The sequence below is a fragment of the Vespa crabro genome, chromosome 1, assembly GCF_910589235.1.
Source record: "Vespa crabro chromosome 1, iyVesCrab1.2, whole genome shotgun sequence".
In the NCBI taxonomy this organism is placed as follows: Eukaryota; Metazoa; Arthropoda; class Insecta; order Hymenoptera; family Vespidae; genus Vespa; species Vespa crabro.
In genome coordinates this window covers 15,326,525-15,350,862 of record NC_060955.1, presented here as the reverse complement: position 1 = coordinate 15,350,862, position 24,338 = coordinate 15,326,525, and the positions used below count along the sequence as shown (strand labels likewise).

Genomic DNA, 24,338 nt, shown 5'->3' with positions numbered 1-24,338 from the left:
ATAGCCTTGTTACATATAAAAAAATATTTGTTTATTCATTTTATAATACGATATTTGTATTTATCAAAATTAAGATTCATTTATATACAATCTAGCTGTAGCCATTCTTTGTTCAAACATTTATATATGACCGGAGACCGTGTTACATTATCTGAAAATTGTAAATACGCTCTTAAAAATTAATATCGTCATCATATTTATACAATTCCGTGTTGTGCTTGTATGTCTCCGTAGTCAGACCAAGAAACAGGGAAAATATCGGTTTAGATCACGGATGATGTATAAACTGTTACATATAAAACTATGATAATCAATTCGGGTACGATGCACGGCCGGTAATTTTAATCATGTAATTTATAACTAGCATCTGTCATTTACAATACAAAGAAAACTAGTAATATTTCTACCGTTTATATGATGGAATGGGTTGTTGATTATTATGAGTAGGTTAATAATTATTTATTATATGTTAATATAACGTGCATATGTGTGGTATTTATTGTATGTAGTGTGTGAAAATGCAAATATATGTAATTAAATTTATTTTGAAAGTTAAGTAAGTTTATTTTGAAAGTCAAGTATTGATAACTTTACAAATATCTGCATTTTAATCTACATTTTAATCTCCATAAAATAAGAAAATATTGTTTCTCAAATTTGATTATATTTTATATTGTGATTTCTGTTGATTAGAGATTTTCTTAAATATTATTAAAGCAAATTCTGTCTCATAAGTTTGTATATACATAGTTTAGTTTTTTCAGGTTAGTTTTCTTTGTCCCGTCTTTATTACTTTGTTTCTAATATGAAACATCTGTTTTTTGTGTATTGTCATGAGACATGTAAAAGTTTTTAATTCACTAAAAAGTATATATACAAGTCTTTCTATATATCTAATTTTACATAGTTTTTTATTCTTAAGTTCTTTAGTCTTCAGATTTAAAAAATTTTACTATTTTTGATATAATATTTATTTTATACATTTTAGAGATTTAAATTAGAAGGACCTAATATATAATATTTGGGAAAAAGAATATGCAATCTAGTAAATATCAAACAATGTATTCCACGGATGAAATTTTTGATGATCTTATGGATGAATGTAAATATACTGGATTGGATGCACACCTATCATATGCTTTACGAAACCGTATAGAAAAATGTAAAATTGAAACTCGGAGAGAAATTGTGTCTTATAAAATAGATGGATGTGCACCATTATTTATTGCCTGCAAAAGAGGTCATGTAGACATTGTAGAATATCTTATAACAGTATGTGATGCAGACATTGAACAGAGAGGAAACTATGCAGCGCCTGATGATAGATCAATACATTATGTTACACCACTATGGTGTGCTGCAGTATCTGAAAAACTTCCTGTAGTAAAGTGTTTGATAGCTCATGGTGCAGATATTAATGCTGTCTCAGATTCTGGTTCTACTACAGTAAGATCAACATGCTTCGTGACACGTATGGGTAATACAATATGTCTTTCTTAATAATTATAGACATATATATTTTTATATTATTTATTATCAAAGTTTTTATAATTTAATATATATAAGCAAATAGTATTGAACCAGAGATATAATTATACATAGATTTAGATCTATGTTTTATTGCCAAGATCAAAACTTATTGTGTCATTACTAATTGTGCTATATTGATATAGTATTGCATAAAGCAAGAAATGGAATATTTGATATACGGCCAGAAAGATTCTTTTTTTATATTATTTTTTATTGATATATATTTTATATTTTAGATATTGTATCCTATTTGGTTGAAAATGGTGCTGACATATCAAAACCAAATTATAATGGTGGAACATGCTTAATAAATTCAATACAGAGTGTAGAATTATGCATTTTCCTTCTGCAGCATGGCGCTGATATAAATGCTAGGGATATTCATAATAAAACTGCTTTATATTATGCTATTCAAGAGAATAAATTTAAAACTACAAAACTTTTTCTTGAACATAATGCAGATCCTCATATTAGATCTCGGTGTAATGATGATGCACTTCAAATTGCTTGTTTAAGAGGGACCATTCCAATATTTGAATATTTAGGTAAAAGATTCATTACATTTAATGTTATAATTAAAATTTATATAATACATTTATATAGATTTTATTTATTAATACATATTATTTTAGTGGAAAACGTGTCTTATTCTCCAGAAAGATTAGCAGATGCTAATGAGTTAATGGGTTCCACATTTTTTTATGATCATAATGATACACAAATGGCTTTAAAGTATTGGAGAACAGCTATGGAAATTAGAAACTCTCATATGGTAGATGGTAAACCATTACAAAAAAAACCTGTGTTACCCAAACGAGATACTTACCGATATGCAATGGAATTTACTACTCTAGAGGAATTAAATGTAATTGCACTTGATATAGATGCAATGCGAATACAAAGTTTATTAATATGTGAACGAATATTAGGACCACATCATAAAGATACATTATTAAGGTTAATGTTTAGGGGAGCTTCATATGCTGATACATTAAGGTATATATTTTGATATACTATTACTGATATAATATTATTTTATAAAATTTGTTATATAATTTTTTGTTATAGATATCAACGTTGCATAGATTTGTGGCGTAGGGCATTAGAAATTCGTGTCGAAAGAGATTCTGTAAGTATACATTGTACATATATAGTATATTAAAATAAAGAAGTATTTAATAAATATGTATAATAATATTTATGACTTTGCAGATTTTGTATGCTGACACATGTCTAACAGCACAAGCTTTACTGAAGCTTATGATTGATTTAAATGAAAAAACTTTGGAGGTCATGAATCGTAATGGAAATAAAAAGGAGCCTAGATTCTGTGATGTAGTAGCTATCTTTAAGTTACTCTCAAGTCAATTAATAGATGCTAGAGAATTATTAGAGGTATTTTCCTAGAATTATACAATTATATTTATTTTTTACTATGATTTCATATTAAATCATTATAGATAAAACCAGTGCACAAAAGACAACAAGAAAGTTATGAACGGATCTTAAAATGTGTGACACATTTAATATATTTATTGATAGAAACAGGAGAAACTAATGAGGAGAAAACATTAACAAAACAACTAGTACATGAATTAGTTAAACAAAATCCTAGATCTGCACATGCAGAAGATACTCTTTTGCATCTATGTGTATCTAGTTTGAATACTATCAACACAAGTTATTTTACTACTGCTAATGCAACTCAAGTTAGTCTAGATTTGCTGATTATGTAAACATATATCACTAGTATATTATATAATATCACTAAAACAAATGCTAATAAAATTTTAGGTAATTTTTCCACGTTTGGAAGTTGTTAAGTTACTTTTAGAATGTGGAGCAAAAGTCAATGCACGAAATGAATCACGATCAACTCCTTTGCACATAGCAAGCAAAGTTAAAAAATTTGATGTTCCAGTAAGTATGTTACATCTGTTTATCAGTATGTGGGATAAAACAATTTTATAATTCTTTTTTTTTATATATTTTTTAAACGCAGCTCATAAAATTATTGTTGGATTATGGGGCTCATTTAGATATTCCAAACAAAGCTGGAAATACACCAGCAGATTTAATATCTTCCTATCCTGAGAATAATGTGAATCTTGTTAAATATATTAGCTTACAATGTCACGCGGCACATGCAATGTGTAAATATGGTATTGACTGCATAGAATTGCCATCTGCATTGCAAGAGTTTTTAGAATTTCACAGAGAATAAATGTATATTTTTACAATAATATGAAAGTTATGATACATTCGACAAATTTAAAAAAACAAAAACGTGTATGTAAGTTTATACAAAAGTAATATTGTAAGATGTGAACAATTTGAAAGTTTTCTCTAAGAAAACAGATAGGTGTACGTTATGAGTGTGATGAGTGAATCGATACATACATTTTTAAACTACAAGTTGAGATAAGTATTAGGTTATTTTTATCTTTGCACTGCTGATGATATAGTGCAAGATACATGTTAATTTTTAAACAAAGCTTTGTTTAAAAATTAGTCAGAATTTTTAACCCTTATCTTCACCGAAGTGATAACGCCTCTTGTTGCTGCATGTTTCAAAATATTTTGAACAACAATTTATAGAAATATTTTTCCACGTTTGGAAGCAACATAGTCTGAGAGATATTTGTGTTTTGTTTCGGTTTCTTTTTTTTTCAAGACTATTTGCATTACACATTGGAAGAGCATTTATTTCTGTTTCCACATGTGGCCGCATGTTTCATATTTTTCTTTAATATTTACTGCTTCGAATGGAAATAGCCAAGAAGCGGTGAAATTTGTTGTTCGAAACAGAAATGGAGAAACATTCGATAGCAAGAGATTTTTTCAAGATATATGGAACATCAACAAAAAATTCCTCATTTTTGGTTTAGTGGGAATAAAGTTTTAGAATCGTCGGTGCAGAGTTGTCAGTATCGTTAGAGTAGCCAGTGTTGTATTGTGCATGTCGAATTTTTAATATATTTAAGATTAAATATATTATTATTATTATAACCACACACGATATCGTTTAGCAACCAATAGCTTATCATCCTGCTTTCTCCTTTTTTATTATATTATTACAAAAAAGTAATATTTCTTTTTAATTTAGTAAATACATTTTTTTTCAGTTGTAGGTAGAGGCTAATAAAATATTCATTTTGAAAAGACTATGCTTAAATAGTTTTTATGAAATTGTTCATTGGATACATAATAATTGCTTAGAAGTAAAATTTTAAATAAAATTTGGTTTTCACTTATAAGTTTTAAAACACTTTTATACATTTTATTTATATATATAATTCAAAACTATTTTTTAAGTATTGGCACTTTTAAGTGCAAAACTAGATCGCATGGTAACACAGTATTAAAATATTTACTTTCAGTACTAAAGATGTTTTACGTTTGTAGGTATGACATTTATTTTCGAACTTTATATTTGTATAATTATATTGTCTTAAATTTCTCTACCCGTTGCAAATATATTAAAAAAATTGAGATTATTAAACAAAAAAGCCTATAAAAGGTGATATGACATAAATATACGTACATAATAATAAGAAATTATATCTAGATGCATGCCACAGTACAAGTATATTAAGTTTGCAAAAATTATTCAAAAATCCAGATTACAAATAAATGAATATTAAAAATGAGATTTTGTAAATATATAATACAAGAATATATAACGAATACAGTACTTAATACGATTGTTTATATCTTACATCTTATATAAAAATTATTTTGTAATATAATAAATATATGCAGCACTAAATACATAATGTTTATGAAACTTAATATACATACATTGATATTCATATGAGTATTATGTTTAATATTATTAAAAGAAATAAAGTAAAGACGTGAAAAAAATATATAAAATCAATCGTCTTATCTATTATAATTTTCGATCAAAGTGTACAACATACGAAGGATATATAGTATGTGTTGCTTTTGACAACTATAAGTTTCCTTTGGCACTATAATAATAAGCAAGGAACAACACATAAATGAAACATAAAAAAGAAGAAATATAAAATGTCAATGATGATGTGATTCTCATATGATAAACATCAGTCATTCGATCATAAATAGAAAACATTATCTTAATGTTAATCGTAAATAAAGATCTAATTGTCTTATTGCCAAGTTTGATAAATATGTTCACGAAGATTGCTTGTGAAAATCATTTGTGAAAATTATTTCATTCTTAGATAATAAAAAAGGACAATCAATTTTTTTAGCATGTATCTAAATTTATAAGAGACGAAAAAACACAGCCACTATTCCAACAGTTAGTGATAAGTTATGTAAAATTGCTTCGCTTCGAGAATAAGCATCAACGACGTATATTTTCCAACCCATATTTGCATGAGTAAAGGAATTATAATAAACAATATCCGGCCACGACGAGTTAGGTGTCACTTCTAAAATACCTCCTTCACCTATGAAGACACGAATATACAGTAAAATGATTAATATCGAAATCGTATCTTCTAATAATCGAATCGTAATTTCTTTGTAAAAAATATATCGATCATAATTTACCAGGTTCGCAAATAGATATAAGACTTCTATTAAATTTTTTGAAAGATAAAAAGTCATCGTCTAGTCTTCTGTCTCTGCCATCATGCTTGCTCAAACAAAGAGGGCCCACTGTAAATAAATATGCTTTTATATTGATCAATTTATAAAGTTAATTCTTTTAAATAATAATTCTATTATTTAAGGTACCTGCTGTTGGCCTTGGTCGGCCTCTTCTAGTAAACTCAACACCAGCTAATACTCTTACTTTGTTTTGTGCAATATCGCTGAGTCTATCATAGCCTCCGTGAGGCTCGTCCGTGATAATTAGAGGATGATACAAATTAGAACTATGAGGATTATTACCTCCATAGACAACGAAGTTGTATGTTAATCCTCGACGCAAGTACAATTCCGGTATTAATTGACCTTCAATGTACCACGCGTAACCCATTGACGTTTGTCCTATTACCATAAATTCCGATCATACTGGAGACATAATTAAATTACAGAGAGTGACTAAACGTGTTTACAAACCTGTTATTCCTTGGTAGCCTTTTTTTCCTCCAGATGGTCCAATAGTTGCTTTAAAAGTTCTAATACTCCTATCGAATATTTCTGCCTTTTCCCAAGGTATTCTAAAAAGTTTGATGCAAATGGATTCGAATTGCAGTATATTACTATTAATAGTGAACTATAATCCTCACATGAGCTTTTCATTATCTTCCGTGAAGTCCATACAGGTGTTTTCCGGTTCCTGACGACTCAATTCTAATCGTAAGTCACTTTTAGGATAGAGATCATGAAAATTAGGTTCCATATTCTCATCTAATCTTCCTAATGCCCAAATTATATAGACCATCCTGTCTGTAGGATATGTTTTGTCTCCTGGATCAGCTAAAAATTACAAATTGTTTGTAGATTGGGTTTATCAGAACTATGTTTTTGTACTTACACGAATTAAGCGTTCGCCTATAGGTGATGATATTGATGCCGTTTTCCCTTACCGCGGTATACAATTGATTGCTGTCTAATCCACCTAAAAGCTCATCCTTGCAAACACCCTTGTACTGTCCAAGAACTTTTCCACACTTTTTTACAAATTGTTAGTCATTGGTAATTGTTTCTATATTTTATCAGTAGATATTAGAAATATACGTACCGGTGCTTTTGTCGTTATGTTATAATCAGTGGCATAGCCTCGTGTACCATCCATATAAGCAACGGTAACATCTGCACCTTCCATTTGGCTGGAGCTATCAGAACCGGATAAGCCGAAAGCCATGTACTCATCTTCGGCTATAAGCATCAAAGTTAAGCCTTAAAGACTCAAAGAATCTTAATTACTTTATGAGATAATAAAATTACTGACCAACTTGACCAGCCAATTGTATCGTGATCTGTGGACCAAAGATTTCCCAACTAACTTGATAACGTTTATGGAGCTGAACACAATTTGGCAAAGATTGCGTATGCTTGACAATCTGTCAATCGAGAACATGTTAAATAAATGCGTTTAGAACAATAAAATGATCGATTTTTAATCATGAGAAAGCATTATTTTACTTTAACTAAAGATGGTGGTACGTTAAGACCGTCTGGTATAATAATCGAGCCATAATTCGATTTAGTTTTTACGTCAAATACGCTCAACCAATCGACGTTAAAGACAGTCATTTCTCCTGGCAATTGGATTATTATATCCTCTTTTTTATAAGTACGCAGTGGATCCAGGCTGATGAAAGAGGCGAATAAATAATGAAGACATGCCTCAAAAAAAACTTATCATAAAAATTTATTCTACTTACTATCCATACTCATCAGGAACTTTGGTTCCTTTGCTCGAAGGTTGAGGACCTAAACCGACCCAGAAATACGTATCATTTCCTGTCCCATCATATGTAAATTGTGGTATACTGATTGTCTTCGAATCCAAGATTACTATCGATTCAGACGATACGTCATGGGATCTCTTGGATAGCTGAGAGATCTTCTGAGGAGCTGGTGGATCAAATTCTTCAGGAATATAGACATCACCAAACGTGTTCTACAAAATCGAAAATAATCGTTAAAACTGATACATGAGAATGAAAAATTATGAGTAGATTTTGCAAAAAACAACCTGACTAGCCAAATCGTACACGGCGAACCATTTAATATCCGTTATCTTTTTATTGTCCGGCAAGGTCAGCGTAAAATCTCGATTGAGATACCGACCAAGTACGTTGGTCCTGAAAATCAGTGAAAAAGTTGAAAAGCATGAAAGTTAAGCAAGGTATTCAAGGTCGCTTACTTGCCCCACTCGTCAGGTACGATGAAACCTTGAGGACCTGGCCGATTAGATGCACCAGCCCAAAAGAACGTATCTGCTCCGTTACCATCGTAACTGAAGGAAGTTACAAGCAGCGTGTACTCATCGACTGCATATAACTCACCAGATACCTGATGATGATACGCGTTCAACCTTCCAATATATTTTCCTCTGTATTCCTCGTCATTCTCCTCCGCTAAACCTGTCGATCGAATTACATATTTCGTAAAATTGTTTCATGCATATTATGTGTCCGTCGACGAACATACTCGTCCTATCCATTCATTTGAATCTATTTTTGTCAAGCTTTCAAAAAATATAAGGAAAAAATAAAAATGAAGTTTATAGAAAGGATTTTTTTTTTTTATTTTTTTGTTTAAAAAATGTTCTTAAACAGAACAATTTTAAAAAGAAAATGTATATTTAAAGCTCTTCTAGATAATAACGATCTATATCATCCTTATATTCATTCCATTAAAGTGATTCATAACGGAAATCGAAAGATAATTTCAAAGTTACGAAACCAATCGACAGTCAAATAATTTAGTGGAATTCAATCAATTGATTTTCGAAAATACAAACAAGAACCAAAAGAAGGAAGAATAATAAAAAGGAAAATGAGCTCTATAAGTTCTCCATTGAAAGGTCCATTGATTCGGAGGATCGCGCCAGCTCAATAGAAGGAGACATCAATGACACGTACCGTTATAAGAGAGAAACAGACACGCCACAAGAGCGCTCGCTCTCCACGTTTTTATGGCGTTTGCCATTGCTTCATCTTATCGAGCTTTCACACGAAATCCAGGAAAATATTATGCGTTGATCAGATAAATGGAGTGTATATACGGTAAGAAACGTATGTACATAGAAGATAAATAGAACAAAATAGCGTCTCTTTGATGTTAAGATGTCACACACGCACGTTGGAGATAAGAAATGATACAAAATGAAAGAAGTGACGCGATAGCAGATCGAGCGTTCGACCGGTTGGTGATTCGCTCCTTGAAACGAAGTATCTCAGTAGAAAGTAGACTCTAGCTCTCCGAATGGTTAGTACGCGAGGCAACGCACCTCCAAGTGGCTTTGCCTAAGTGATTTCAACCTTCTTTTCAGAAGAGAAAGTATATGCGCTGCATTGACTGCCTGCACGTACCTTCATTGAGTCAAGTCGCGTGTTTTATTTCAATTCTTTACGAACTCGTCGAATCTATCAACGTTCTTCCGGTACCAAACGCTGACTAAGACTCAATAGCCGTCGATAATCATCCAATAAATCTAATAGAATTTTTACGTAAAATTACTTTTCAACTTCTGAACTGGAATTCCATTTTTTATGCCTCATCCTTCTTCTTTCTTTTTTTTTAGAATTTCAGCGAATCAACGAAATCTTGCGTATTTTTTGTTTGTATGGAATGAAATTATTTACTGTTATTTAATTTAAAATAAGATTTTTCTCTCTCGTATTATTATGATGATTGTAACTGGACGTGTTTGATCGATTTAAATAGCCATGCGTAGAACGTTTGTCGATACGATATGATTCTATTGTTTGTTGTAACAAATCTACGATGTCAATAATTTCCAATTCAAATGATTCGATATTGTCCTTTTACGATGGTCAGTCTCATTGTTTAGTCACAGATATCTTGGTACCTGGTTATACCATAGAAGAGGAATTCATAAGACTTATTAAATTTGCGAGTTTTAAGAAAATTAGAGATTTCATTTCTAAGATGTAAGTAGATATGTTAATTATCCTTCAAGGTCCAATGTAAATTAATAAGATATACATATTTTCCTAGTTCCAGCCATTCAATAAACTTACATTATCCCACGTTCGACTTAAAAACACCCCTTCTAGAAGTTATTCGTCGTGGCGATGTTCATATTTTGGCATTACTTATCGAGAAGATCCCAGTCTGTTTGGACGATACGACAACACAACCTTATGGTAAAACTATTCTTATGAGTGCTGCATACACTACCAAAAATCCGGAAATATTACAATTGCTCTTAAAAAAAGGCGCTAACATCAAAAAGATCGACAAGTGAGCACTCAAGGCAAAAATATGCAACTTCTTAATCATTTATATTTTAGTAACGCGTAGATATATGTATTTATAGTCGTGGTTGGACTTGTCTTCAATATGCCATAGTTGGAGAATGTTTAAGAAATGTGGAAATTCTTTTGGATTTCGGTTTGGATATCAATGTTCGAGATTACAATAATCGAATACCGCTAATGATAGCCGGTAGGTATCGCAGTTATAACAAATATAAAAATATTTATCATCAAAAAATAAATATAATTTAACGATATAATTCGAGCATGTATTTGTTAGTTCTTTTTTCGAATGTGGACGTTCTTTTGCTGCTCTTGAATCGTGGCGCCGATATTACAGCTAGAGATCAAACAGGCTTCACGGCCTTACACCTTGCGATCTTGCGAAAAAAAAGAGATGCTGCTATTCTTTTGATTAAAAGAGGAAGCGACATTAGCCTGCCTACACCGCTGACCAAGATCTCGCTTCGAAAATTGTCCGAAATTACGTTGCCAAAACTGTTACCATCTATTCAATACGAAGAAGATGCTCTTGATTGCGAGGATCAAGATTGAATGTGAAAAATGATAAAATTAGTATTTTTATTTTGGTAAATATTATTTGCATTTCAATATCATACAAGTATAAGTAATTGTATTTCATAGATTATAATAAATGCAAAAATAAATACAAAGAAGTTTCCATACTTTCAGCTTAAACTTTTTTTTTAGACTCTGATTAGTTTAAATAGCTATTGTTTAGAAAACGTGAACTTGTTCACATTTATTAAAAAAAAAAAAAAAAAAAAAAAAAAAAAAGTCAAAAGTCGATAAACCTATTAAAAAAAATGAAGACCAACAGGATCAAATATTTTCTTAGTCATCCCGTCAAATTTCTCGACCATGTCAGGAGATAATTTTCCTTTCCATTGATTGACCTCTCCGCTTCGAATGAATGTACCATCGGTGATGGTTAATTTTATTTTTTTGTAATTTTCAATTGCGTCTTTATAGTTCACCGAAGGATTCTTCTTCATATTCGCAAAGCTGAGATGCGTGGCTAAAGTTTGCACTTCGTCATCTGTAATCCTTTTGTTCAGAAAAGTGGCTACTTTCTTGATTATAGACGGAAGATCCTGCAAGCAAAATTTTTTTTTAATAGGAGCACTTTATAATATTTGAGAAATTCATAACAAGCGAAACGATCTGTTTCACCTTCTTTTTCTTTCCTTTAACGTAATGTTTTAAGAGTCGACGTAAAACGATTGTAAAAAATTAAGAAAATAACTCGTTCGTAAATATTGCGTTACATACTTACAGACTTCATATCTTCGTACTTTAAGAATAAAATATTCATGTCATTTTTTTTGTTCCAATAACCAAGGACATGCTCCCAATACGGAGCGTAGGTAACTGGCAAAAAAGATTAACAGTATAATGTACGATGTTAAGGTATGTTACTTCAAATTATACGAAATAATTATTGCTATTAAAATGAAAAACTTACGTTTTCCTCCTAAAAAAAGCTGGCAAAATTCATCGAAATCACCTCGATAACCTTCAACCAACTTGCCATGATGAAAATAAGAGATACACGTGTCCTTTGGATTCCTAATGACATTGATAATGCGTGCTTTCTTTTCACCCATTCTTAATTGTCGCGGAAGGAGATGAAATGGTAGATGGGTTTTGATATATCTTGGACTGAGTTGGTTTTTTATGAAGTTCACGCTATTTTGCATTACCTCGGAATTCAATGAATTTGGTATATCCAACAAGGACTTTTCGAAGTCGTAGATAATTGAGACCCTACCGTAACCAATTCTTCTTTATTTATTTTAACGCTAAGCAGTTGAAAATTAATACATTCCAATTTTCAAACTTACTCTAAGAATGGAAATCTTTCAAACAATAATTGTTTTGCGCCTTGGAAATCTAAATCGTTACCAATACACCAAACCATTTCCTGCGTCCATGTGGTACCTATTATTTGTTTGTTTGTTTGTTTCATAAGAGAATCATTTAATAAAAAAAGTAAAGAATTCAAAGACTACGAGGTTACATTATTCAATTCTCACCGGTTTTTGGAAAGGTGCAGACCCAAACATCATCATCTTTGACCTCAAAATTTTCGATTTGTTCTGCAAAATGTTGATAACGTTCAGGTAAACAAACACCCTCCACAGTAATGTAACCACTACGAAACTCCGAGGTAAATTTTTCCTTCAATATTCGATCTAATGTTACGTTAGTGTTATCTATTTGCGGAGCCATCCTTCCACTCTTATTTAACGATTTCTATTAAATATTCGATCGCCCTGATGCAAATATGGAATATATAATATAATACTGTGTATACTGGATTTTATTTTAACCGAAATAATCAAGAAATTCTTATTTTTTATTTTATCTATAATGGTCGTTGATAAGGGATGATAATACGGATTTCTCCAGAACAAGATAATAAAATTGGTACATTAGAAGCAAATATACGACCTTACGATAAAATGTTAAAAAAACATTATTATTATATATATTAATGATTAAAGACTATCTTCGATGTCGAGAAGTGAAACTTTACTAGCTGGATCGAAAGTTAAACAGCTTGTTTATATATGAGACAGAGAGATAATTCCAGTAAAATCAGGGTAAGAACACCGAGTAATTGGCGGCAATTTTTTATTTAGATAGTCATTTATTAGATAGTCATACGCTTGTACAAGGTTGTTACGGATAATTTTTAGTAGTTTTTCTCGCTAAATAGTTATATTATTCATGTCACATGACTGGCCTTCCCTTTTTCAAAAAATTTATAAAAAAATTCATTTAGAAAGCTACTACGATAGAGTTCAATAGGAAAATCAAATTTTTTTTATAAAGAGAGAAGCATTTCCTGAAATAGACTTTTAATCATGAAAGGATCATAATTAAAATGAAAATAATCTAAATAAGATAATGTGTTCTTTTTCTTTATTCTTTAGACATAGGTACATTAAAAATCGTACAAAAAGACAAGACATTAAAATGCAGTCTAGAACTGCAAATAAATTTCCTTAAAACTTACATCTAATAAATTTTTTCTGTACTTCATTTCAGGTACTAACTATTTCTATCGTCATAAGCGTTTCAAATTTTTATGGTCGACGATTCATTGTGACCAGAATCATGTTTTTTTTAACGCGATCAAAAAATTTGATTGTTAAATGACTAAATTAAGCAGGTCCATCTATTCAATGAAATATACTAACTATACTTGGTGTATGTACGAAAATATCTTGGCAAGACAAGAACAATTTAATCTCGTATAAATACTTAACCAATACTTCTTTCTACAACATTTTAACATTTATATTGTATCCATACAATTAGAATGTCTTAAATTAATAAATCTTTCGTAAAATTTTACCATTTACGCGAAAGACGCAAAGTATGTACGCGTAAGTGCAAGTGATTGAGGTGAAACATTCATAAAATATATATCTGTAAATTATTAATATGATATTATGATATTAATTCATAAATCGCTCTAATATGATATTCATAAATCGTTCAATCTGATAAATAAATTATAAAGTAATATTGATGAAAAATTAAAAATAATATTGGGTATAAATGTATTGAATTAATTATTTAAAAAAATCGAAGATTATACGGTCAAAAGATATAATATAAGCAATATCATTAAATATATTTCGAAGAAAAATTTTAAATACTGTGCTCTTTTTCATTCGATATAAAACTATAAATATTATTTATCTAAGAATTATTTAATTAAAAAGATTAACGTCGGTGAGATCTTAATGTTATAAATTGGATATAACACTGACACTTTGAGATAGATCCACTTGGCCCCTCAAAACTTTCTGCTGTAACTTTTTACAAAAAATTTTGGCCATGAGTTTATTGCGGCGTGTTTCTTCTTGCCTTTCTTGCTGTCGCCGCTTAACTCGTACCTCGTTCAGTCTACGGTAACGTTTACGTAATCGTTCTTTTATTTCTTCGTCGGTAATCCTTTTTTGTACATTTACTGAATATAAAATAACCATTCATTAGCAAATCATAAAATATTGTCATTGAAAATAATATTAAAAAAATTACCTGTTGGTTTAAATGATTTAGACAATAAAATCGAATTCGATGTACTGGCCATAGCAAGCAATTGGATACGTTTTTCTTTCCTTAACTGTCGAAGGTGCGCAATCTCGGACACGTACTGTCTACGCGTTTCAGCATTATTTATAAACTCTGGTTTGTTCTTTGATAAATAATCCTAAAAGAATAAAATGTAGTTTAAATATTGAATTAATTATAGACAAAAATTCAAAAATCGAAAAATACACCTGAAGAGTCGCCTTCTTATCATTTTGATCATTTTCTTTTTGCTTTTTACTGGTACAGGTACACTTATCCGATTTTACTGCATCATTGATCGTATTAGATAATGGCATCTTTTTTATCGTGCTAATATTTTTTTGACTATTCTCCTTGGTAAATGAAATTTCATATGCCACTGACTTTGGATATGTTTGACGGCAATTACATTTTCTGATGTTTTCATATACCTTGCCGCATGTACGACAGCATTTACAATTTTTATTGGAATCATTGGCATTAGATCTATTTATATCATTTGATTCTGTATTATACTTCGTTCTATGATTGTTGTTGTCACCTTCTTTAACTTTATTAGGACAAGAACAATTCTTACTGCAGTTGCATTTTATTCTAGTTTGTACTTTTGGTTGCAGAGAAGTTTCATTTTCTTCTGTATTAACTAGACAATAAGGTCGAGTATGTATTTGATGCCGCTCTGCTTTTGAGCAGTTCTCAGAATGATATCTTCTGTTATATTCAGCCTTTAAATTTGAGCAAGTTTCGTGCGATGCATTTGGCATATAAATCTCACTTTCAAGCTTATTCTCGCAAGAATAAACATTCGAGCATCCACATAAATTTACAATTTTCTGTTGGTTATTACAATCAGCTATCTGTTGGTTATTACAGTCAACGAGTCTACTATCTTGAAGACAGCTTCGATCAGATCTTATTGTAAATATATTAGTTTGTATTTCATCAATTACTTCGTTTGTACATGTACATCCATTTATTGTTGCGGAAGTACCTTCACTGGTTTTTTCTTGTTTTTGACAAATGCAAGAATTTCTATACGCACTATAAGTCCTTTCATGACATAGCTCACAAAAAGGAGCAGTACCAATAATATCCATTGTAGGTATTTGTTTTGTGTGTATTCGACATGTTTCAGGTAATGTATTCTGATATACTGTCTTCTTATTTATGTTATTTATGCCACATTTACTATTGTTACAATAAGCCTTAAATGTAGACTGACAATTACACGTGTACTTTGATTTAGAAGCATTTATTTGATTTTTCGTTTCTTTTTGTTTTAATTGATTTTTGCTCTTATCCATATAACAGTGGATTTGTTGGGAAGAAGTTACCTTATTACTATTTGTGTAAGATAATCTTGTCGATTCTGCATCTGTCTCACTATCTTTTTTTGCAAAATCAGAATTTGTAGAAATCTGACGGCATTTATTTTTTATTGATGAATTTTGAGACTGCCCTTGTGAACATAAACACGCATTTGATATAGCTTGTGAAATATCTTTTTCATCTTGATTAACATACTTGCATTTATTTGGTGAGTGTATCAAATTTTTATGGATGAAACATTTAGTAAAATGTGTGGTTCCATTTTGTATGCAAGAAGTAATCGTGGATACTTCCTCGTGGAGTGTTTGCACACCTATATTAACTAACTTAATTGTATTTCGTGCTTTTGATGTAGTTATAATTTCTCCTCCTGTTTTGGAATGGGCATCAACTGCTTCGGTAGCTGTTTGTGATGAACTATTTCGTTTTTTTGTGCGTTGTATATTATTAGTATAATCAGTGTCAGTAGAGTGACAAGTTGCTAAATTACAATGAGAAGACCATTGCTCTTCAATAGAATTTTTTCTTGAATTTGATGCATTCCTTAAAATATATAAATTTATTTTAATATAATATTATATGTTTATATGTTAATTTATAGCTCCTTTACTTACCTATATACAAAATCAGTATCAACAGATTTTTCTTCCATATGCGTCATTATATGTACTGGTTTCGTTTTAGATGATGCAGATTTTGATTTTCTTGGTGAACTTTTTGATCTTTCCAGTCTTCGTGGTTGTTCCAATAATCTAAAACATTCCAATATTTTTCTTAGTATCTTTAATTTGTACTTTCTTTTACTGTCTCATGAGTAATTATCTATACATATAATTCTTAATAAGTATAAAATATTAAAAAACATACTTTTTTAAATTACAAAGGTGATTAATTTCATTTGTTATCCAGACAATTTGATTTCTTTTTTCCATTTCAGCATAACTGACTAATCTTAAATCTCCTGTATTGGAATTTCGACATCGTTTTAATTCAAATTGTCGTTCGGATAATGTAGTTGGGAATCTCCAATTTGTGTTATTTTCAGTACTCTTACTAGATATAGTCGAAGTTTTTCTACTTATAACAGCATTTAATAACATTCTATTGTGATCAGATGGAGTACTATGTGTAGAAGTTGTTTCATTCCGTTGCAATATTTTACATTTCTCTTTTAAGCAAAATGTATTCTTTATCTTATTGCCTTTCTGGTTTTGTTGTGGAACAAAACAATCAGAACTTTCACTCCTATCTGCTTCTGTTGGAATATTACTACTTTGCTGACAGTTATCAGTTCTTAAACCAATTCTTGCTTTTCTTCCATCCATTTCTGTTCTGTCTGTATTTCCATCAAATTTATCACTGTTACTACTTGCTAAAGTTCCCTGCGTTATTATCTCTTGACCATTTTTCATAGACTTTGGTATAGAACAATTTTTTGTACTTGTTTTCCAATTATCAGATGAACCAGTAGTACTATGCTTTTTTGTTAAAGCGTGTAAAATTTCAGTTTGATAGACTTTTTGCCTAGCATCATCTGGATTCCATGGTACATTATCTTCTAAATTATGTTCAATTTTATCATCAGCATACCTAGCTGTTACAAGTCTTTTAATGACATGATGTATCAATCGCTTCTTAACCTGTTTGTCACATTTATTAGCATCAACTAAAGATTTTAGTATATTAACACTCCTTTCTAAATCTCGTACTAAACTGTCAGAATCACCCCACAATTTTTCACTTAAACTAGAACTAGTGTTAGGAAAAGTTGAATTAGATTCTCCTGTATCAACAGAAGAAACATGACTACCACTTCCATTTAGAACATTTTCATATATATGACCAGGAAAATATTCAAAACTATTAACTCTTCCAGTAATATTTTCTGTGTCATCAAGTTGAGGGGTTAAAGGAGTTGATTCATTTTGCGAAATATCTGAGCTACTGTAATATGCCTTATTTTTTATTTCTTTTCTAGCACAAGCAACATTCTTATGATCATCTTTATGATCATTGCTATTTGTTCTGGAATTTTGGATTTTGTATGTATTCTTTGGATTTTTTAAAATGGACTGTAATGATTTTTGCCAACTGGTTCCTCTTCTAGGTAAAGGTGGCTTTTCTTCTTCTTGAACAGATACTTGTATACCAATTGATTCTTGAGAAAATGTATTTAAACTTGTTTGTATAACTTTATCACAGGTAGTAGGTTTATTTACAACTGTAGATATAGAAGATGTTGAATTAAAAATTAAAGGTAAAGTTACCTTGTTTTTATCTTTTGCATACAGATTTAATTCACTTTGACTTCTTTTTAAAATATCTTCAGAAGTTGGTGCAGCTATTGTATTCATAGAGGTACTCTTCTTTAAAAGAGAGGTAGAAGTTGGATAAAAATGTTCATTATGTATATTGTCTTTATTTATAATATTTTTTCCATCTGTTGAATACTTTACAGAAGGTATTTTAAAAGTAAATGAAGATTTTGATAGAGTTATATTTGGATATTTCTCTTTTGGACTTTGAGTTGTAAGGCTTTTTAATTTAGAATGTTTTGGAGAACATTTTTCTTTTGATTTTATATCATTACCTGTAATTATGCCTGGTAACATATTTTTCATTATAGGAGTGATTTCAATTTCACTTTCTGATTCTGAGATATTTTCTGTTATTAAAGTAGAACTTGCTTTTGGAGCTTTTAATGATTTTGAATTGTGCTGCATTGTTGTGCCTTTTCCAATTACTCCAGATTCAGTAGTACCTTCTGGGTCTAATCTCAAAGCTGCAGAACATCCTCTAGCTAATGCCATACGTTCTATAGTGCTTAATTTCTTGTTGTTATGTTTATTATGAGGTAAAGAATTGTAATATCCTACATCCGCACCACTATCCCATTCCAAAGGCTTATGAGATGCGACACTGGAAGTAGGTGAAGATATCTTCCTTTCGGTACTTTCTAGTACTTCTTGACTTTCGTTCTTTGTTTCAGAAATTCTTTCTGGTGTGGTGTGTTTTAAATCTGGTGATGGAAATTGTGAATTTGTCAATGGCTGGATATATAGGGTAGAACTTTCTGTGCTTGAAGATTGACCAATTAATGGTGGTCTTATCCATCTACGTCGTTCTCTAGGAACATAAGCTTGTAAATTATATTCTTCTCCAATGCAATCTTGCCTACTATTATTTAATTTAGAATTTAATTCATAAACATTGTAATAATACTTAACAGATTCAGCAGGTATATTGGATGTGGGTAATGAAAAGTATTGATCCAAATTAGAACTATGGGAATATTTTTCGTAATATTCCATTACTTGTGTAGAAAGACTCTTCTTGGCTGCATGTAGTGACAGATTTGGCTGCTTTGGTATATCTTTAAGAGAATGATGGGGCAAAGCCGTAGAGAAATGCAATGCTCTATCACCTTTTTGCTGTTCTTTCAATTCTAGAGGATCCTCTGTTGCTTCTAAATCTCTCAAATGACCTTCACAACTAGATTCAGAATCATATTCCATATTCATACAAAATACAACCATTCACATTTTTAATAAAGTTCCTATGTAATGTCATACATAAATAGTAAATGATTCCTTCTTTGTACAAAATTCACATACATTTGAGCAATATGTTCTAAGCCATACGATTGCGATTAAATAAGCCTTTATAAAATGACTTTCTTTTTATCTACCAGTTAAGAGAAGTTATTTATCTTTTCCTTAATATCTATTAAACATTATTATACAACGATTAAATTTTTAAAACTAGAAAAGCTTACAGAACAAATTTATTCTATCTTTTATACATCATAGAATTAACAGTCGCTGTTAGCGTCACTTCTAAAAATTATGTAGAGTACAAGAATAGTTCGGTTACTTTAAAACTGAAATTGTTGTTTACATTTGCTCTAAATCTTTGCTAAGGGCCACAAGATGGCGGTGAATATCACAAACGATTACGATAATCGATATGAAACAGCAATCGATATTAATCAGATTCGACTCTAATGTTTTGATCATTGCTACATTTGACGATTATTTCTTCAGAAATCATGCAGAAGAATTCAGATAGTTTGATTTGATTATGTTGGAGATTTGTAGAGATCATATTAACCTATTCGTTATTTTTTTGTTATATCAAGTTAAATACGCATATGAATAATTTTTGATAAAACAATATCAATTAATAAAGTCATGTTCGCAATACGACGAGCGGTACAATTAGTAAGATGTATTAATGTACAAGGTTCTGTCAAATTTCATCATGCATCAGCGTCCCTAAAAGCATATTCCATAAATACGGAGCACCAGAAATGTGATCATTTAGAAGATGATCTTAATAAATCAACTAATGAAAATGGCAAGGAAGAGAATAAGAAAGTGTTCGCAAAAATAGAACCGAAGCTTCAATTAATCTTCAATTGTAAAAAATGCAATACACAAAATAATAAAATAATTTCAAAGTTAGCATACCAAAAGGGTGTGGTAATAATACGCTGTGATGGTTGTAAAAATAATCACCTTATAGCTGATAATTTAGGATGGTTTAGTGAGTTAAGTAAACATACAAATATTGAAAAAATATTAGCAGCAAAAGGTGAAACAGTACGTAAGATACAATATAATTCCGAAGGATTTCTTGCATTTCCAAAAGAAGAATTAAACACTCAACAAGAAAGAGAAAACTTTGATGAATCTAAAAATGAAATAGATTCAAAATAATAAGGATACATGGAAGTTGCCAATTTTAAGAAAAGATATAGGTAAAAATATAAATATAGATATAGATGTATAAAAATATAAACAATTTAAGACTTTACTATAAATTTATTTTATATGTACATTTTCTGTTGCATGATAAATTTCTAACTTTTGTATATATATTTAAAGTATGTTCTAAATTTTTATTAATATTACAAAGTTATCCATTTATATTCTTCTTAAGATATTTTAGAAATAATGATCTAAAGAATGCCTTCAGCTTCTCAACATCATCCTTTATATAATTATATTAAGATTGTGTATACATTAACAAATTATTATTTGCAATAATTTTTAGTATTATCTTTTAAAAAATCTATATCTAAAATTTATAAATATTTCAAAGCATGGCAGATTTTTACTTGGCACATGAGAAATTTGTTCATGTATACATATTTCACAGACTTAAATCGATTAAATCTTTTGTTTATTGAAATTGTCCTACGTTAATATATTTTTATTTAATATAGATAATACATATAAACTATGGATCTTTGAAGAGGATTATCTTGATTTTTTTATAACATAGGCATATAAAAATAAGTTAATGCCTTTTGTTTCATAAATAACATTTTTGAAGATGGATGTACAATATCATGTGATAAATGTAATAAAGACAGTTTAAAACCTAAGTATACTAAGGCACATGTCCAAAAGTTATCTCATTTTAATATATAAATTCATAAGAATTGGAATGAGTGTACTATAATATATTTCAAATATAATTATTTCTTTTATAGCATTATCGAAGGCACCATGTCTGAATCAGTCATGCTTTATACAAATAAAAGAAACCCATTATATGTCAACTTACACAAATATTTAAAATAATCTACTCTTACTTTCAAAGTAATTCCTACATGTTGACAATGGTCAGGAAGACTAGCGTATTAATAATCATCATAGGAATTCTGTAATATCAGTATTAATAGTTCGTGTAAACAAATTATTTTAACTTGACATATTAATGATGAATTAATATAAAAAATTTGTGTTCAATATTTGTCTTAATTTTCTTTAAAAAAAAAAGGAATGCTTTCTTAATGATTGTACAAACTAAAATATGTCTTCTCTTATTTCATATATTTAAAAAATGTAAATTGTGACAACTTTAAAATAATTCATTCACTTATTTCATGTTTTATATTAGGATGAATAAAATTTTTGGAGGCTTCATACCCTTTTTGGTTTCGATACAATCGCGTATTCACCATCATTGTAAACTTTAGGCTTTGGTCCCATATTCGTATTAATGGAAGTTGATTCAGAAGGAGTTTTTTTTCTAATAACAGCGTATCCAAGATGACTGTCATCTGCTAATCTAACAGTAGAAATATCTTCAACGATATCATAATTGGACCACGTCGCATTCGAATCGGCGGTAGAATTTGATACTGTAATTTGAGTTGTACTATGTGTATTTTGAGTTGTTGAAGATACAGTTGAAATTTTTTGCGTGGATATTGGAATAAGTTTAGATGCTGAGCCAAAATTTTGTAGTTCATCATAATCGGATGCCTCAGACATTTTACAAGATGTATGAAATATAGATGAAGAAATACTAATTACTTCACTAGTATTGCTTTTATTTTTGGATGAATTCTGAGATGTGTTAACAGGCATCATCATCTCGTACTGGCTATCCTCATTATTTTCTTTATCTTTATTATTCCTAATTAAAGAAGGATTGTATCTTTCCGTGTGATGTATGTTGTCTGTACCATGAGTCTTCCAAGCATCATTTCGAACTTCTACTAAATCATAGGAATGTTTTTCTTCTTCTAGTATAGAGCTATTCACACTTTTTTGTGATGATTCTGGTGAATTAGTACTACTGAAGTGTTTTTGTTCACTGGAATTAGAGAAATCAAGTGTTTCCACATCGATATTTTTTTTGTCTAGTAAACCTGTAAATATGTTCTTGCGTGGTGGTTTTGCGGGCTTTGGTTTGATGATTGGTGGAGAAGGTCTTGAAACAGGAGTTGAATCTGAACTAGAAGATGAATTTAACTGTTTTTGAGAATTTGGAGTTATAGCAGAAAAATCTATATCTATTAAATTTGCAGAGCTATTTGGAGAAGGAGGCAATGGCGATCTGGAGCCAGCTTCCATAGATAAAGCAGCATGATATTGAGTGTCATTGCATTCTATGTTCGGGCTATTGTCTCCATTTAGTAATTTTTTCATAGATTTCATCTTTGAATACATGCAACGAAAGATTTCTTGCTGGCTACCATGCTCCAAACAAAAAGAACCTTCTCCAGATTCACATTTTCTTCCAGCTTCAAAGGTGAACTTTCCATCTCTATATCCATATCTTCTAATATATCTGTAAGGCCATGTGAATAAGACTACATCCCCATCCATCAATTTAATATCAACAGCAGCAACTACCAAGGTATAAGTTCTTGTTTCTAAACCACAACGCTTAGATGCGTCTGTCTCTACTACCTTAACAGAAAATACTCCTTCACCACTTGTACAGTATAAGTCTGTATTTTCTTCTATTGTTTGTTTCGATAACTTATCCTTAAATGCAACTAATTGGAATGCACTGATCCACCGGCACATATCTGCTACCGAACAACATCCAAAGTAATGTACGCCTGACTTTGTAACCACCTGAAGATAAGAAAATGTCATTAGTATCAATCATATGAAAGTAAAAAAGAAATAAAAGATGCTATATTTTTAAAAGTCGATACTTACAGTAAATACGTGTGAATGGTTACTGGGTGCAATTTTAACACAAGCTTCCAAAGTAACAATACGAGGAGAATGTAATTGCAATATTGCTTCTTCATGATTATCATATATCTCAAGACGTTCAATTCCATAATTACTTGCCTTAAAGAGTTGACAAAATCTTTTGTGCCACGATTTCTACAAAGTAACAAGAGTTACCTTTAAAAATCATCTATTTGTCTATCTACTTTGAAGTAAAATAATACCGTTAGAAAGAAAATATCATAAATGACATACAAGAAGAAACAAGAAAAATTAATTATTAAAACAGAAGTAGTGTTAATTATAAAAAATATTAAAACAAAAAATTACAAATGCTATCATATAGTTTTTCCAATGATACATATCTAAATATAAGGTTATTATATATCAACAAATTGGATGATAAATCCAAGAGTTCATCGAACGAGGTGAAGAACTCTTCGTGCAGAGAATTGCTAAGAAGTAACCAACCTTGAGTTGTCCTAACACTCCTTGAGGCGGTAGAAGAAGAATCCCCTGTATCAAAGGTATCTCGGGCTCCATTGCTCGCAATTGAACATCGATTGACGATCTCGTGGCTTGGTTTGATCGATTATGGAAAAACGGTATGTCCACGTCGCGATCCTTTGTTCTTTGTGTCGCTTTTCACGAAGGAAAAGAGTGCTTTTCTTACTTTCACTCGATGCACAGCACGCTTTTTCTTTTCCTCTCACTGCGAGGAGATGGCCCCTCGTGCGAAGACACGTCGTTGTCTCGCTAAATCTGACAGTCTCGTAAAGGCTCTCGCTATTGAGGATGACACTCAACCCATCATAACGACGCGTGGTGCTTGACATCTCACGAGAGAACGTTTCGATCTCGTTTCTTCGATATCGCACTCCGACGTCCGTATTTGCGATCCGAAAGCGCTTTTCCGCGTACCCGAGAGCGCGCGCGCGTTTATTCGCTGTCGTCCAACACGAGAGTGAGAGAAAGAGAGAGAGAAACAGAGAGA

At 30.6% G+C, this 24,338-nt stretch overlaps 7 protein-coding genes across 17 annotated transcripts; 3 read left to right on the top strand and 4 right to left on the bottom strand.

Annotated features, from left to right (window-relative positions):
• Positions 1-12: 12 nt before the first annotated feature.
• LOC124432781 (protein fem-1 homolog C) lies at positions 13-3,773 on the top strand. Of its 6 annotated transcripts, none has more exons than XM_046982022.1 (9): positions 13-443; positions 989-1,471; positions 1,767-2,075; positions 2,163-2,526; positions 2,599-2,659; positions 2,743-2,925; positions 2,991-3,239; positions 3,325-3,450; positions 3,533-3,773. In XM_046982022.1, the coding sequence occupies exons 2-9, from the start codon at positions 1,036-1,038 to the stop codon at positions 3,752-3,754; spliced, it is 1,950 nt and encodes a 649-aa protein (XP_046837978.1). In that variant the 5' UTR covers positions 13-443; positions 989-1,035; the 3' UTR covers positions 3,755-3,773. The 6 variants fall into 6 exon arrangements, with proteins under 6 accessions (XP_046837978.1, XP_046837968.1, XP_046837958.1 ...); XM_046982012.1 differs by having other exon boundaries at positions 14-319; positions 989-1,477; XM_046982002.1 differs by having other exon boundaries at positions 14-335; positions 989-1,477.
• A 1,315-nt stretch (positions 3,774-5,088) lies between these two features.
• LOC124432775 (protein Skeletor, isoforms B/C) lies at positions 5,089-9,363 on the bottom strand. Its single transcript, XM_046981960.1, has 13 exons — positions 9,063-9,363; positions 8,342-8,561; positions 8,171-8,279; positions 7,857-8,095; positions 7,615-7,783; positions 7,421-7,532; positions 7,211-7,347; positions 7,004-7,139; positions 6,756-6,945; positions 6,586-6,686; positions 6,259-6,513; positions 6,073-6,180; positions 5,089-5,969 (listed from the first exon to the last, which is right to left on the bottom strand). Exons 1-13 carry the CDS (start codon positions 9,127-9,129, stop codon positions 5,782-5,784), a joined length of 2,031 nt encoding a protein of 676 aa, XP_046837916.1. The 5' UTR covers positions 9,130-9,363; the 3' UTR covers positions 5,089-5,781.
• LOC124432800 (ankycorbin-like) lies at positions 9,272-11,107 on the top strand. 3 transcript variants are annotated; one of them, XM_046982051.1, is made up of 5 exons: positions 9,272-9,408; positions 9,473-10,094; positions 10,162-10,407; positions 10,484-10,611; positions 10,702-11,107. In XM_046982051.1, exons 2-5 carry the CDS (start codon positions 9,928-9,930, stop codon positions 10,974-10,976), a joined length of 816 nt encoding a protein of 271 aa, XP_046838007.1. In that variant the 5' UTR covers positions 9,272-9,408; positions 9,473-9,927; the 3' UTR covers positions 10,977-11,107. The 3 variants fall into 3 exon arrangements, with proteins under 3 accessions (XP_046838007.1, XP_046838015.1, XP_046838025.1); XM_046982059.1 differs by having other exon boundaries at positions 9,403-9,526; positions 9,725-10,094; XM_046982069.1 differs by lacking the exon at positions 9,272-9,408 and having other exon boundaries at positions 9,545-10,094; positions 10,762-11,107.
• A 132-nt stretch (positions 11,108-11,239) lies between these two features.
• On the bottom strand, positions 11,240-12,674 carry LOC124424955 (luciferin sulfotransferase-like). The gene is made up of 5 exons (XM_046964672.1): positions 12,479-12,674; positions 12,287-12,383; positions 11,908-12,209; positions 11,719-11,813; positions 11,240-11,536 (listed from the first exon to the last, which is right to left on the bottom strand). The coding sequence occupies exons 1-5, from the start codon at positions 12,672-12,674 to the stop codon at positions 11,240-11,242; spliced, it is 987 nt and encodes a 328-aa protein (XP_046820628.1).
• A 1,385-nt stretch (positions 12,675-14,059) lies between these two features.
• LOC124423803 lies at positions 14,060-19,776 on the bottom strand. Of its 4 annotated transcripts, none has more exons than XM_046962315.1 (6): positions 19,636-19,776; positions 16,728-19,352; positions 16,475-16,612; positions 14,741-16,403; positions 14,499-14,670; positions 14,060-14,427 (listed from the first exon to the last, which is right to left on the bottom strand). In XM_046962315.1, exons 2-6 carry the CDS (start codon positions 19,169-19,171, stop codon positions 14,204-14,206), a joined length of 4,641 nt encoding a protein of 1,546 aa, XP_046818271.1. In that variant the 5' UTR covers positions 19,172-19,352; positions 19,636-19,776; the 3' UTR covers positions 14,060-14,203. The 4 variants fall into 4 exon arrangements, with proteins under 4 accessions (XP_046818271.1, XP_046818099.1, XP_046818187.1 ...); XM_046962143.1 differs by having other exon boundaries at positions 19,433-19,759; XM_046962231.1 differs by having other exon boundaries at positions 19,475-19,758.
• Positions 19,777-19,884: 108 nt separating this feature from the next.
• Positions 19,885-21,249, top strand: LOC124424417 (DNL-type zinc finger protein-like). The gene has a single exon (XM_046963489.1). The coding sequence runs from the start codon at positions 20,051-20,053 to the stop codon at positions 20,576-20,578; it is 528 nt and encodes a 175-aa protein (XP_046819445.1). The 5' UTR covers positions 19,885-20,050; the 3' UTR covers positions 20,579-21,249.
• LOC124424369 (docking protein 3) lies at positions 20,664-24,273 on the bottom strand. The gene is made up of 3 exons (XM_046963358.1): positions 23,816-24,273; positions 23,327-23,500; positions 20,664-23,239 (listed from the first exon to the last, which is right to left on the bottom strand). The coding sequence occupies exons 1-3, from the start codon at positions 23,885-23,887 to the stop codon at positions 21,791-21,793; spliced, it is 1,695 nt and encodes a 564-aa protein (XP_046819314.1). The 5' UTR covers positions 23,888-24,273; the 3' UTR covers positions 20,664-21,790.
• Between the last annotated feature and the right edge of the window lie 65 nt (positions 24,274-24,338).

Coding starts and splice junctions, on each gene's coding strand:
- LOC124432781 (XM_046982012.1), top strand. CDS start 1,036: ATGCAATCTAGTAAATATCAAACAATGTATTCCACGGATGAAATTTTT. Junction 1,478..1,766: donor ATGCTTCGTGACACGTATGG/GTAATACAATAT, acceptor TTTATATTTTAG/ATATTGTATCCTATTTGGTT. Junction 2,527..2,598: donor TCATATGCTGATACATTAAG/GTATATATTTTG, acceptor TTTTTGTTATAG/ATATCAACGTTGCATAGATT.
- LOC124432775 (XM_046981960.1), bottom strand. CDS start 9,129: ATGGCAAACGCCATAAAAACGTGGAGAGCGAGCGCTCTTGTGGCGTGT. Junction 7,784..7,856: donor GTTCCTGATGAGTATGGATA/GTAAGTAGAATA, acceptor CTCTTTCATCAG/CCTGGATCCACTGCGTACTT. Junction 6,514..6,585: donor AGGCTACCAAGGAATAACAG/GTTTGTAAACAC, acceptor TTATGGTAATAG/GACAAACGTCAATGGGTTAC.
- LOC124432800 (XM_046982051.1), top strand. CDS start 9,928: ATGTCAATAATTTCCAATTCAAATGATTCGATATTGTCCTTTTACGAT. Junction 10,408..10,483: donor AACATCAAAAAGATCGACAA/GTGAGCACTCAA, acceptor ATGTATTTATAG/TCGTGGTTGGACTTGTCTTC. Junction 10,612..10,701: donor AATACCGCTAATGATAGCCG/GTAGGTATCGCA, acceptor TGTATTTGTTAG/TTCTTTTTTCGAATGTGGAC.
- LOC124424955 (XM_046964672.1), bottom strand. CDS start 12,674: ATGGCTCCGCAAATAGATAACACTAACGTAACATTAGATCGAATATTG. Junction 12,384..12,478: donor CTGCACCTTTCCAAAAACCG/GTGAGAATTGAA, acceptor AACAAATAATAG/GTACCACATGGACGCAGGAA. Junction 11,537..11,718: donor AGTACGAAGATATGAAGTCT/GTAAGTATGTAA, acceptor TTTTGCTTGCAG/GATCTTCCGTCTATAATCAA.
- LOC124423803 (XM_046962056.1), bottom strand. CDS start 19,396: ATGGTTGTATTTTGTATGAATATGGAATATGATTCTGAATCTAGTTGT. Junction 16,613..16,727: donor CACCTTTGTAATTTAAAAAA/GTATGTTTTTTA, acceptor GGAATGTTTTAG/ATTATTGGAACAACCACGAA. Junction 14,428..14,498: donor TAAATCATTTAAACCAACAG/GTAATTTTTTTA, acceptor TTTTATATTCAG/TAAATGTACAAAAAAGGATT.
- LOC124424417 (XM_046963489.1), top strand. CDS start 20,051: ATGTTCGCAATACGACGAGCGGTACAATTAGTAAGATGTATTAATGTA.
- LOC124424369 (XM_046963358.1), bottom strand. CDS start 23,887: ATGGAGCCCGAGATACCTTTGATACAGGGGATTCTTCTTCTACCGCCT. Junction 23,501..23,815: donor GAGTGTTAGGACAACTCAAG/GTTGGTTACTTC, acceptor GTTACTTTGTAG/AAATCGTGGCACAAAAGATT. Junction 23,240..23,326: donor ACCATTCACACGTATTTACT/GTAAGTATCGAC, acceptor TCTTATCTTCAG/GTGGTTACAAAGTCAGGCGT.